Below are 12,409 nucleotides of genomic sequence, written 5' to 3'. Positions count from 1 at the left end.
GACCTTAAAAACCTCTAAGGAAGGAGATTCTACCACCTCCCTAGGTAACGCATTCCAGTGTTTCACCACCCTCTTAGTGAAAAAGTTTTTCCTAATATCCAATCTAAACCTCCCCCATTGCAACTTGAGACCATTACTCCTCGTTCTGTCATCTGCTACCATTGAGAACAGTCTAGAGCCATCCTCTTTGGAATCCCCTTTCAGGTAGTTGAAAGCAGCTATCAAATCCCCCCTCATTCTTCTCTTCTGCAGACTAAACAATCCCAGCTCCCTCAGCCTCTCCTCATAAGTCATGTGCTCTAGACCCCTAATCATTTTTGTTGCCCTTCGCTGGACTCTCTCCAATTTATCCACATCCTTCTTGTAGTGTGGGGCCCAAAACTGGACACAGTACTCCAGATGAGGCCTCACCAGTGTCGAATAGAGGGGAACGATCACGTCCCTCGATCTGCTCGCTATGCCCCTACTTATACATCCCAAAATGCCATTGGCCTTCTTGGCAACAAGGGCACACTGCTGACTCATATCCAGCTTCTCGTCCACTGTCACCCCTAGGTCCTTTTCCGCAGAACTGCTGCCTAGCCATTCGGTCCCTAGTCTGTAGCGGTGCATTGGATTCTTCCATCCTAAGTGCAGGACCCTGCACTTATCCTTATTGAACCTCATCAGATTTCTTTTGGCCCAATCCTCCAATTTGTCTAGGTCCTTCTGTATCCTATCCCTCCCCTCCAGCGTATCTACCACTCCTCCCAGTTTAGTATCATCCGCAAATTTGCTGAGAGTGCAATCCACACCATCCTCCAGATCATTTATGAAGATATTGAACAAAACCGGCCCCAGGACCGACCCCTGGGGCACTCCACTTGACACCGGCTGCCAACTAGACATGGAGCCATTGATCACTACCCGTTGAGCCCGACAATCTAGCCACCTTATAGTGCATTCATCCAGCCCATACTTCCTTAACTTGCTGACAAGAATACTGTGGGAGACCGTGTCAAAAGCTTTGCTAAAGTCAAGAAACAATACATCCACTGCTTTCCCTTCATCCACAGAACCAGTAATCTCATCATAAAAGGCGATTAGATTAGTCAGGCATGACCTTCCCTTGGTGAATCCATGCTGACTGTTCCTGATCACTTTCCTCTCATGTAAGTGCTTCAGGATTGATTCTTTGAGGACCTGCTCCATGATTTTTCCAGGGACTGAGGTGAGGCTGACTGGCCTGTAGTTCCCAGGATCCTCCTTCTTCCCTTTTTTAAAGATTGGCACTACATTAGCCTTTTTCCAGTCATCCGGGACTTCCCCCGTTCGCCACGAGTTTTCAAAGATAATGGCCAAGGGCTCTGCAATCACAGCCGCCAATTCCTTCAGCACTCTCGGATGCAACTCGTCCGGCCCCATGGACTTGTGCACGTCCAGTGTGCAAGAGTCACACTGTTCCTGGAAGCTGCATCAGAGCAGGAGAAACCCACTCCATGTGGAGCATGTGACATGCACCACAATCCCAGAAGGTCCAGCTTCTGCAACTGTGAGAAGGACACTACCCCAACTCGGAGGGGCCATGGCCTGGGCATCTCCTGCTTTTATGGAGTAAGATGGTCTGTAATCTTCCTTAGCATAAGGCTGTCTCACTCATGCCTCACGTTGCACCTGCCACATAGTCATAAGAGATTCTGACATCCCTACAATCCTTATTTGCAGCATGCTGCAGGATTTTGTATCAAGAACCAATAACTATACTGTAGAAGCTGGAGATCTAGGCACCCAGGGAAGCATAGGAGCAGTTTGGGATTGTGGGAGACACATATAAGCTGGTTGTTTCTGCTAGAATAGTGAAGAGTGACACAATTAATTGTTGACTTTTAAAATGGGCCAGACCACACCTATGGTTCACATTCTGGTAAGTCAAGTGGAAAAGTATAATTAGGCAGCCTTCAGATTCTATTTTGGCCCAACTACCAAACACCCCAAAAACTAACTGCAAAATTTTTTTAAGTACCTCAGAAGCAGGAAGCCTGCCAAACAATCAGTGGGGCCACTGGATGATCAAGGTACTAAAGGAGCACTCAAGGAAGACAAGGCCGTTGTGGAGAAGCTAAATGAATTCTTTGAAACAATCTTCACTGCAGAGAATTTGAGGGAGATTCCCACACCTGAGACATTCTTTTTAGGTGACAAATCTGAGGAACTGTCCCAGATTGAGGTGTCAGGGGAGGTTTTGGAACAAATTGATAAATTAAACAATAATAAATCACCAGGATAAGATGGTATTCACCAAGCGATCTGAAGGAACTTAAATATGAAATTATTTACTCCTGGAGGAATTCTGCACCACTGCGCAATGCAGAATTTTACAGAAATTGTTTTTTTGTGCATAATTTCCTTTCCCCCACAGACATGGGCTGCAGTGCTGCTGGCCACCACTAGGTGCTGCTGGAGCTGGCAAAGCCCAGCTCAGCTCACACACAGAAGACACTGCGTTGGGTGGGGGGAGAGCTAGAGGGTTCCTGCCTGGCAGCTGCAGTTCTCCGCATGAGGGAAGGAGACAGCAGGAAACTCCACACAAGCCGGGGACTAAGCAGCAGGCTGTTTCTCCCTCTGGATCCCTGGCTGGTAGGGAGGCTGTGCTGGGGGGGTGGAGAGCATGGCTGGGCTCCTGGAGGGAAGTGGCCATGGCTGGGCTCTCGGGGGCAGGAGGGGCATGTATCTAGGCTGGGGGGCCCCCATGGCTGAGTTCTGGCGGGGTAAGGGGTTCAACTTTATTGGCTGGGGGGGGCCCCCATGGCTGGACTCGGGGGGACGAGTTGTGGGTGTCTGGCCCCTCCAGCTGGGGTGGCGGGGGGTGGGGCAGAGAAATAGGAACTGGGTTGTCATAGGGGTTTCTTTAATTCTTTGCTCCTGGGGGAATTTTTGTGTTTCTCTGTATTGTTACAGACATACTTGCTGACAGGTATTTTGAAATAAATTACCAAAATAATTGAAACTGGAGTAATTATCTAGTGTTATTTTGATAAATAAAATTTGCAGAATTTTAAAATATTGTGTGCAGAATTTTTATTTTTTGGGCACAGAATTTTCCCAGGAGTAGAAACTGCAGAACTACTAACTGTGGTATGTAATCTATCCCTTAAATCAGCTTTTGTACTAGATGACTGGAGGATAGCCAACGTGATCCCAATTTTTTTTAAAAGCTCCATATTCAATTACAGCAATTAGAGGCCGGTAAACCTAACTTCAGTACTAGGCAAACTGGTTGAAACTACAGTAAAGAACAGAATTATCAGACATACAGATTAACATGATTTGTTGGGGAGGAATCAATATGGCTTTTGTAAGGGGAAATCATGGCTCACCAATCTATTAGAATTCTTTGAGGGAGTCAGCAAACATGGACAAGGGTGATCCAATAGATACAGGCTTTCAGAAGCCTTTGACAAGGTCCCTCACCAAAGGCTCTTAAGCAAAGTAAGCAGCCATGGGATAAGAGGGAAGGTCCTAAATTGTCAGTTTTCAGAATGGACAGAGGTACATAGCAGGGTCCCCCACGAATCTGTACTTGGACCTGTGCTGTTCAACATGTTCCTAAATGAGCTGGAAAAGGGGGTGAAAAGTGAAGTGGCAAACTTTGCAGATGACAAAATTATTCAATACAGTTAAGTCTAAAGAAGACTGTGAAGAGTTACAAAGGGATCTCACAAAACTGGGTGACCAGGCAACAAAATGGAAGATGAAATTCAGTGTTGATAAATGCAAAGTAGTGCACACTGGAAATCCCAACTATACGTACAAAACAATGGGGTCAAATTAGCTGTTACCACTCAAGAATGAGATCTTCAAGGCATTGTGGATAATTCTCTGAAAACATCTGCTCACTGTGCAGAGGCAATCAAAAAAGCTAACAAAATGGAGGATAGATAATAAGACAGAAAATATAATAATGCCACTATATAAATCCATGGTAGGCCCACACCTTGAATACTGAGTGCCATTCTGGTTGCCCCATCTCAAAAAAGATCTATTAGAATTGGAAAAGGTACCGAGAAGGGCAGCAAAAATGACTAGGGGATGGAACAGCTTCAATATGAGCAGAGATTAAAAAGACTGCGACTGTTCAGCTTGGAAAAGAGACAACCGAGGGGGGATAGGACAGAGGTCGATAACATCATGGCCGGTGTGGAGAAAGTGACGACCGAGGGGGCATAGGACAGAGGTCGATAACATCATGGCTGGTGTGAAGAAAGTGATTAGGGAAGTGTTATTTACCTCTTCACATAGAACAAAAACCAGGGGTCAAAGAAATTAATACATAACAGGTTTAAAACCAACAAAAGGAGTATCTCTTCACACAATGCACAGTTAACCTGTGGAAATCATTGTCGGGAAGTTGAGAAGACCAAAATATAACTGGGTTCAAAAAGGAATTAGATACATTCAAGGAGGATAGGTCCACCAATGGCTATTAGCCAAGATGGTCAGGGATGCAATCCCATGCTCTGGATGTCCCTAAGCCTCGGACTGCCAGATGCTGGGACTGGACACAGGGGATGGATCACTCAATAAATTGCCCTGGTCTGTTCATTCCTGTTAAAGCACTGACCACTGTCGGAAGACAGGATACTGGGCTAGATGGACCATTCGTCTGACCCACTTTGGCGGTTCCTCTGGTCTTCTGTCTTATGGAGTTATTGTTTCAGACTGTCCCCAGACTCAGAAAGACAGCATTGCAGTACATACACTAGAGTCATGTTTTCTCTGCAACAACAAGGGCTAGAAACTCAGTTTTATTTTTAAATGAAAGCTGAGATTCTGGAGCACAATTTTGTGGATGAGTCCATTGCCATAGAATACACAGGCTATAATCTGATCCCTGGCCCCTGTGCCTGCCCACCACTCTGATCCCAGCCCTGCCTCCAAAAGTGATCTAGTGTAGCAGGGCTTAGAGCTCAGATAGAAGCAGAACCCAGGCATCTATAACAATGGTGGTTGCTGCTGTGTCCTGTCTGCGCAGCTGAGCAGGAGACTGGAGCTGCAATCACCAAACATGCATCTACAGGAACCACCATGAACAGAGACCCATTTCCTGAACAGAGTGGAACCCAACCAGAATTCAGGTCAGCAGAGGGTTTGTGACACTCCCTGCTAGCACCAGTGACGCTGTGGGGGGTGGGCTGTGCTAGAGCTGCAGGTGGGTGTGAATAGGCAGCAGGAAACCCTTCCACCTCCGCTGCTAACTCCAGACACAAACTGCCACAGAGACAAGCCTCCAGCAGAAAATCCACTGGGGAAATGTTTGGAGTTAAGCTGTTACTTTCCCACTCCTTCCACGCCATACCTGCACCATATGTGTCCATCATGTGCCCTACTCTACCACTCTATGCCAGGCCTTCCTCCACATCAAGTCCCTTCCCTGCCCCATGCCACACTACACCCACTTCCCCCACTGTATCATGTCCTTTTCTCCCCACAGGCCACGCCGCATCTCCGCCCTGCTCATGGCACACCTGCCCCATTCTCCCCCTCCTCCTATGTCATGTGTGTGCCACACCACATGTTCCCCTTTTCACTCCTCCCACTGCCATATGCAATGCCCCTCTCCTTTATGCCACACCTCTGCTGCTTCACTCAGCACCCCCTCCCCCCTTCTCCTCGAGCCACACCTGTTTGATGAAGGTTATTGAGACCATGTCCCAGGAGACGATGCCATGGTCCATGAGCTCCAGGAAGGCAGTCAGTGTAAACGCCAGCATCTCGCTGTAACTGAGAGGAGGAAGGGGAGTGTGATTGCAGGAGACACAGAAACCAGCCTGGGCAGAAGACACAAGCCACTCAGAAAATGCTGTGGCTTCACAGGATTCACCCCGCCCCCCAGTCTTCCAGCCAAAGCATCTGCTCAACACAGCCCTTAACTGGCCATGGGGTTCATTACTAAGAGGCAAGATATTCCACTGCCCTGCCTCTGCAATGCTCTGAGCCCCAGCTCTCACACCTAGGTCTCCTGTGTGTCAAGGTACAGAGTTATCCCTAGGACACTGGACTGGTTTCTGCAGTGCTCCCAGACCTGGCTCCAGCGATCAGGTCTCTCATGTGAAGTGCTTTGCATGCTAAGCATTATTAGTATTAAGTGACATGTGCCATCCATGTCCCTGTAAATAACCCTCTCTGCACTGACTGGGTCCCACATTTCTCCTTAAAGAGGCACCCTGACTAAGCTGCTCCGGCAAGACACAAAAGGACAAATACATGAGTAAGGCTTCTCATCTCTCCAATACAACCTGACAAGCTGTTCTGCCTTGGGCAGGATCCCTAGACCCCAAGATCAGCTGCGCAGACGCCTGTATCCTAAGTCATTTATAGCCGGTGGAAGGCAACAAAAGTTTAGCTTGATCTGTTATAAAAACTGTATATAATAAAGCAGAAGCTGGAGATCAAACACATTCAGTTTGTATCAGTTTAACACAAAGAGCTGGGATTCAGGGTCTCCAAGACTCTTGGGGAGGTCACAGGCTGACACCGAGCTAAGGGATTCTGGAAATGGTCATATATGGAATCACTGGATGTGTGTTTTAATAGCTGTGGATGGGACGGGGTTACTACCCCTCTATATGCACTGCTTTGCTGGGGGTTACTTGGCAACTTGCTACACTTGAGACCTGGACAGCTGGCAGAAAGAAGAGGGACTGAGCGGCACCATCATGAGTGCTGCTTTTGCCACCACACATCCCTCCTCTCCACCTGTTGCGGCCCAGGAATCAACCATCACACCCCTGGGCTTTCATTGTCCTGATGGTAAAAGATGTCCTGACCAGATCAGAGCCAGGGGGTGGCAATGGGAACCAAAAAACATCACCCTATTGGGCTGAGCTGAATCCTGATCAACAGCTAGACTTGGACCTGAAGTTCCTGCTATCACCTCCTCCTAGTGCGTCATTTTACCTCTCCCACCATATTTCCCCTCTTTCCCATATATCTCTTCCTGCCTTCTGCCTAATAAGAGTCTGGCATAGTCAGCCACAACAATTCCACCTTTTGCAATATGGCTGTACCCTGAGAAGCAGTTATAAACTATGCCAATAAACTCTGGAAAAAGTCTCCCAGGCTTTTGAGTGGTTAATGGGGGCATGTGCTTGCTGCACCTGTAATTTCTGAGCAGTCAGACTGCAAGAAAAACACACAAACTTCAAGACAAAAAACTCTGTCTTATTTTTTTGCTATTCCTGTCTTTTCCATTTTGCGCCAGATTGTCTTGTTTGGTCTTAAAAGGAATGAGATCCGATTTCAACAACTCAAGACCATATACTGCTGACTTTTCCCCAGCAAGAACATTTAACACCATATTTTAAAACCATCTAAAGATGTAGGAGCAAGAGTTCTAAAAGACTCGATAACTGAAGTGGAAGGAAATGACGGTGACTGTTAAAATTAAGTCCCCCCCCCACGATATTTTAAGTTTCAACAATTGTAACAGTTTCTCCTCTTTTCTGTGTGTTTAATAAATGTTTTTCATGGTGATTGTTATATTGGTAGTTGCCAGATATACCTGACATAAAACCCTGAGTTTAACATTGTAACAGTCAGCAAATGTTTTAGAAAAATCCTAATCCCTGCTGGAACCAAGACAGTTGCTGCTTCACCCCCAGCCTCTTTACCCCCACCAGTCCCTGCTCCAAGAGTCCAGAAATACTTACTGGGACAGAAGTTTGGTGCCACTTTCCACCAGCCGTGTCAGCACTGTGATGCCCTCCATGTTGATGAACTCTGTGGCAAAGGTCACATCTGCAGATAGTTTAGCCAGTTCCTTCATGGCATCCAGTCGGGCCTCCATGCTGTGTGACTGGGTCCTCTCCATCAGCTGTCGTGCTGCCCTGGACTGGGAGACAGGCAAGATCTTGCCAGTTACTTATGGGTCTGCTGACACTTCCTGAGCCTCTGCCAGGGATGCAGCAATGGGCAGAAGGAAAACAGCAAGGCCAAAGGGTTACCGGAACTGGCAGAACAGAAAACTAGTTGTCTAGACAGATTGCGTTGGGATCAGGAATGCTGCTCTCAGCTGTAACTACAGCCAACTGGCAGGTGGGTCAAGTGTTCGTTTCTAATGCTGGATAAATCACCCAATCCTACTCCAGCAGGTACAGTGACTCCTCACTTAACATTGTAGTTATGTTCCTGAAAAATGCAACTTTAAGTGAAACAATGTTAAACAAATCCAATTTTCCCGTAAGATTTAATGTAAATGCAGGGGGTGACGCCAAGGAAATTGTTTTGGGCAGACAAAAGGCACTATATACTGTACTGTACTGTACTGTGGCGGGGAGGTGCCCCTGGCTTATCCCACACAGGCACAGCCCGCTGCAGACAATGAGGCAGGCAAGGACGCTAGGAAGTACCTTGTACAGCAGTAGCTTCCGCCCAGAAGAACAGGTGCTGACTTTGCTGGGGGATGCGCCAGGTCTGCTTCTTCCCGTCCCCGCTCCACTCCAGGCCCACCTTTACCCACCCCGACTCCACCTCCTCCCCGGAGCACACCGCGTCCCCGCTCCTCCCCCTTGCTCCCAGCGCTTCCCTGCCACCAAACAGCTGTTTGGCAGCACTTAGGACTTTCTGGGATGGAGGAGGAGGAGTGGAGACGCGGTGCTTCCTCACTCCTCCCGCCCCTCCAGTGGCGGATTTAGACTTAGTGGGACCCTGTGCTCAGCTTCATTTTTGCCCGCTCCCCCTCCGCTCCTCCCGTGGGGGAGCATTCTCTCTTATCTTCCCCCCCTCCCATTTTTCATTCTTTTTCTCTCCATTCTCCTCCTGGGGCTGGGGGTGCAGGGTCTGGGAGAGAGTTAGGGTGTGGGAGGAGGCTCAGGGCTGGGGCAGGCAGGAGGTGCAGAGCACTTACCTGGGGCAGCTCCTGTTTGGTACAGGGGGTGTGCAGATGGCTCCACGCAGCGCGGCATCCCCCCCTTGGCCACGATTCTGGGAGCTGCTGCCCCCCCCCGCCAGCCAGGCAGGACCACCCGGAACGCAGGGAATTTAGGGGCTGCAAAACCACCGCTTCTCTTCGGCCAGCTGGCTGTGCGGCTGCCCCTGCTCCTCCTGAGTCCTCCAGCCCATGCTCGCAGTGCCACATTCTGAAAGGGGCTTTAGAGCTGCAGGCCAGGGCCCCGGGGCCCCCTTAGCCCACGGCCCTGCAGCCCCTAAGTTCCGGGTGGCCCTGCCTGGCGGGGGGAGGGAGGGCAGCTTCCCTGTTCCCTCCCTCCCAGAAAGTCCTAAGCACTGCCAAACAGCTGTTTGGCAGCAGGGGAAGCGCTGGGAGGGAGGGGGAGGAGGTGGAGAAGAGAAACTTGTGCAATGCTCCCTTGTAAAGTTGTTGCTCTTCCACAGAATCTTACAAGCAGTGGACAGAACAGGCAGCCAAACAACGTTATAAGGGAGCATTGCACAACTTTAAATGAGCATGTTCCCTAATGGAGTAGCAATGTAACCTGGAAACAACGTTAAGCGGGAGGACGTTAAATGAGGAGTTACTGTACAGACATTGAAAGTGGGAACCATAAGAAATATGAGGCCCCAAAAGACCTTTTAGTTCCAAAAAAAAATCTCTCTAAAGCTTTTTAATGCATCCAACACTTTTTCCTCTTTCCATCTGTCCTCATACTGGAAGGAGATAGAACTCTTCTCCACTTCTCACACAAGACTGGTATGCTACTTTGCTGTGTGGTTAAAAAACAGCTGCCATCTCCCATCCCACAGGCGGCTGCATTTCAGAGGTGAACAAGCGATCCCTGTGTAAGCTGCTTTTTAAAATGTATTTATTTTTACTGTTATGATTGTGGTAGTCTCCAGCATCCATTCAGGATTGGGCCCTATTGTGCTGTGTACTCAGGAAGATGCAGGCCTTGCTCCAAGGAACTTAAACTCTAATTTAAAACAAGATGCAACAAGAGAAGTGTGGAGGCAGGAGCAGCTAATTGGGTGAAATTGTGGGGTTACATCACCTCACGAGGGATGCAACCCAATGGGTCAAGTCACTCAAACTATTTATTTTTCTCTTGTAAGTAAATCAGTAAAGCTGGCTCTTCCTGCTTGGGGCTAAACTGCTGTTCATAGGGGGCATCATCTTTCAGTTTAGTCCACCAAGCAGCAGGAGTAGGCTCAGTCCCGGGAGGAGGAGCAGGGTGCTGAGTGGCTGGAATGAGCTTATGGCAGAGAAACAACTGAAGGAAGGCATATACCGGGGAGACAGCCAGCTGCAGGATGGTCCCATTTTTAATGTCACAGCGAGTCTGCAAAGAGAAAAGAGAAACATCTGAGCAGCATGAGGTGGTGATGGCGAAATGCAGTCGGCCATGGACCTGTGCATCTATGCATGTGTGTGTGCAGCCACATACACATGGAGGAAAAGGAGTTATGTTGGACCATAAGGTCCCTGTGCTCAAAAGTGAGTTGTGGGGAGGAAGGGGAAGTTGGGCCATGGGACAACTGTGCCCAAGCAGGTGTAGGGGAAAGGGGAAGAAGGGTTGGGACTGCACTGGTTAATGTAAGTTTCCATGTTTAGTGGTCATAGAGGGGAATGGGGCAAAACCTCCCAGTAATGGGGACAGCTGCAGCTCATTGCTGGCCAACGTAGAGACTCCTTCAAACCCCTTCCCTGGGGACCATCACACCATCCCCCCGTACTGACCTGTTCTGTGATGTACAGCTGGGGCCCATCTGCATATCGCAGGGTATAGTATTCAGGGTTTGGCAGCGACCACCTGGCAGGGGGGAAGATGACACATAAGGCCCTGTCTCTTCCTTCTAATAGGCCACCACCCATGTCCAGGGCTAGGACTTGGACTAGGGGTGGCTTGCTCCAAGTGGAAAAAAATGGAGATTTGGAGAGAAGCCCCAGTGAGAAGATTGTGGTTTCTGAAGAGGAGGGAGAAGGTGGGATCTCAGCCTGAATAAAACCAGGAGCTGAGAGAAACTCTGTAAAGGCCTGGACTGCAGAAACCTTAGAGGAGGCCAGGCCAAGCCTCAGGAGCCCTGAGTATCAGGGCACAAACATACACAGCAGGGGATCCCGTTACCCAGGAGTTCACGCTCCCAGCTAGAGCCCTGGGCCTGCCCCATGTCCAGGTTGGGAAGCCTGGAGGGAGGCAATCCACACTGTGCCAACAGCACATCTGGTAGGATATGCGAAAGGCCAGGCCCAGCAGGGTGACTGCTCTGCTGCAGCAGGGCCTCCAGAAAGCCAGACTCACCCATCACAGACCTCCTTGATAACGGACGCCAGGGGCCTTTTCTAGAACAGAAAGAGAGAGAGTGCTCAGCAGTGACCCTTTCTCCCAGCCACAAGGGAAGCTTCCTGATTCTGTTTCCCCACGTTTCAGCACCATGCTCCAAGTTCCTCTCCTGCACCCAGCTCTCACCTGGTCTATTTCAAGCAGCTGGGCATTGGCTCCAGGCCATTCAACAGCCACTTTCACAATGTCCACAGGCGGTGGCATGGCTCCAGACTACTCCAGTTCCTTCTGAGATGGGGGAGACAGCATCCACCCCCAAACCTGTGGAAAGGGGAGATGGTGAGCAGCTCTTTTGGATCCATTTGGGTTCCTATATTGCACCCTTCCCCACAGCACCTGAGCACCTGCAGGAGGACCATCTTGTGTGAAGCAGGGTCCGGCCTTTGGATAGGATACATCCGGGCAGTCTCTGGAGCACACCCACCAGTGTTGCCCTACGTGACAATTGTTCTACCCCATCTCCTACGGGACCTCAGACTGCCCTTCTGGCTGATAGTGAGAGTGAAGGGTCCCATATGGTCCATCCTACCAGGGGCTTTCACGAAATGAACACAGAACATTGCAGGGCATGGACATTCAGTAAGTACCATGGCAGAGATCAGAAAGGTGTTGCACATACTCCCCTAAGGAATGAGGGACCCCCAACTCCTGTGCAAATACCACTGCAGTCTTAATGTTTTGGTCACATGGATTCAGAATCATAACAAGCTCAGCATTCATACTTTAAAGGCGGAGGCTGCCTACACTACAAATTACTTCAGTATAATTTATGTCACTCAGGGGTGTGAGCGACATAAATTACACTCCTGAGCAACATAAATTACACCAACCTAAGTGCCAGTGTACACAGCGCTATGCCAACGGGAGAGCTTCTCCCACTGACATAGCTACTCTCTCTCGTGGAGGCAGGAATTACTAAGCCAACAGGGGAGCTCTCTCTCGTCAACTTAGAGCATCTTCACCAGAAGCTCTACAGCGGCGCAGCTGTAAATGATGTAGTGTAGACATAGCCTGAGTCTGTAAATGCGTTGAGCTAGGACAAGACTCCTCAAGTATTCCCCCAGCTGGAAGTCAGGGGTACCGTTTTACAGAGTATGGTATTGTACATTATGAGATTTTATGCCTTAGCAGCAGGC

General features: G+C 49.1%; 1 protein-coding gene across 2 annotated transcripts in view; it reads right to left on the bottom strand.

Annotated features, from left to right (window-relative positions):
* The window catches only part of ELMO2 (engulfment and cell motility 2), a 46,625-nt gene that overhangs the window by 22,543 nt on the left and 11,673 nt on the right, over positions 1 to 12,409 (bottom strand). For both annotated transcript variants that reach the window (XM_074970012.1, XM_074970013.1), the window contains exons 2-7: positions 11,400 to 11,534; positions 11,232 to 11,272; positions 10,670 to 10,742; positions 10,221 to 10,271; positions 7,689 to 7,870; positions 5,661 to 5,760 (exon numbers count right to left, since the gene is read on the bottom strand). In XM_074970012.1, coding sequence (XP_074826113.1) covers positions 5,661 to 5,760; positions 7,689 to 7,870; positions 10,221 to 10,271; positions 10,670 to 10,742; positions 11,232 to 11,272; positions 11,400 to 11,477 — 525 coding nt within the window. In that variant the 5' untranslated portion in view covers positions 11,478 to 11,534. The remainder of the gene's footprint in view (positions 1 to 5,660; positions 5,761 to 7,688; positions 7,871 to 10,220; positions 10,272 to 10,669; positions 10,743 to 11,231; positions 11,273 to 11,399; positions 11,535 to 12,409) is intronic.

The sequence above is a fragment of the Natator depressus genome, chromosome 13 (assembly GCF_965152275.1).
Source record: "Natator depressus isolate rNatDep1 chromosome 13, rNatDep2.hap1, whole genome shotgun sequence".
In the NCBI taxonomy this organism is placed as follows: Eukaryota; Metazoa; Chordata; order Testudines; family Cheloniidae; genus Natator; species Natator depressus.
Note: the sequence above shows the minus strand (reverse complement) of the source record. Positions and strands in the feature narration are given on the sequence as shown.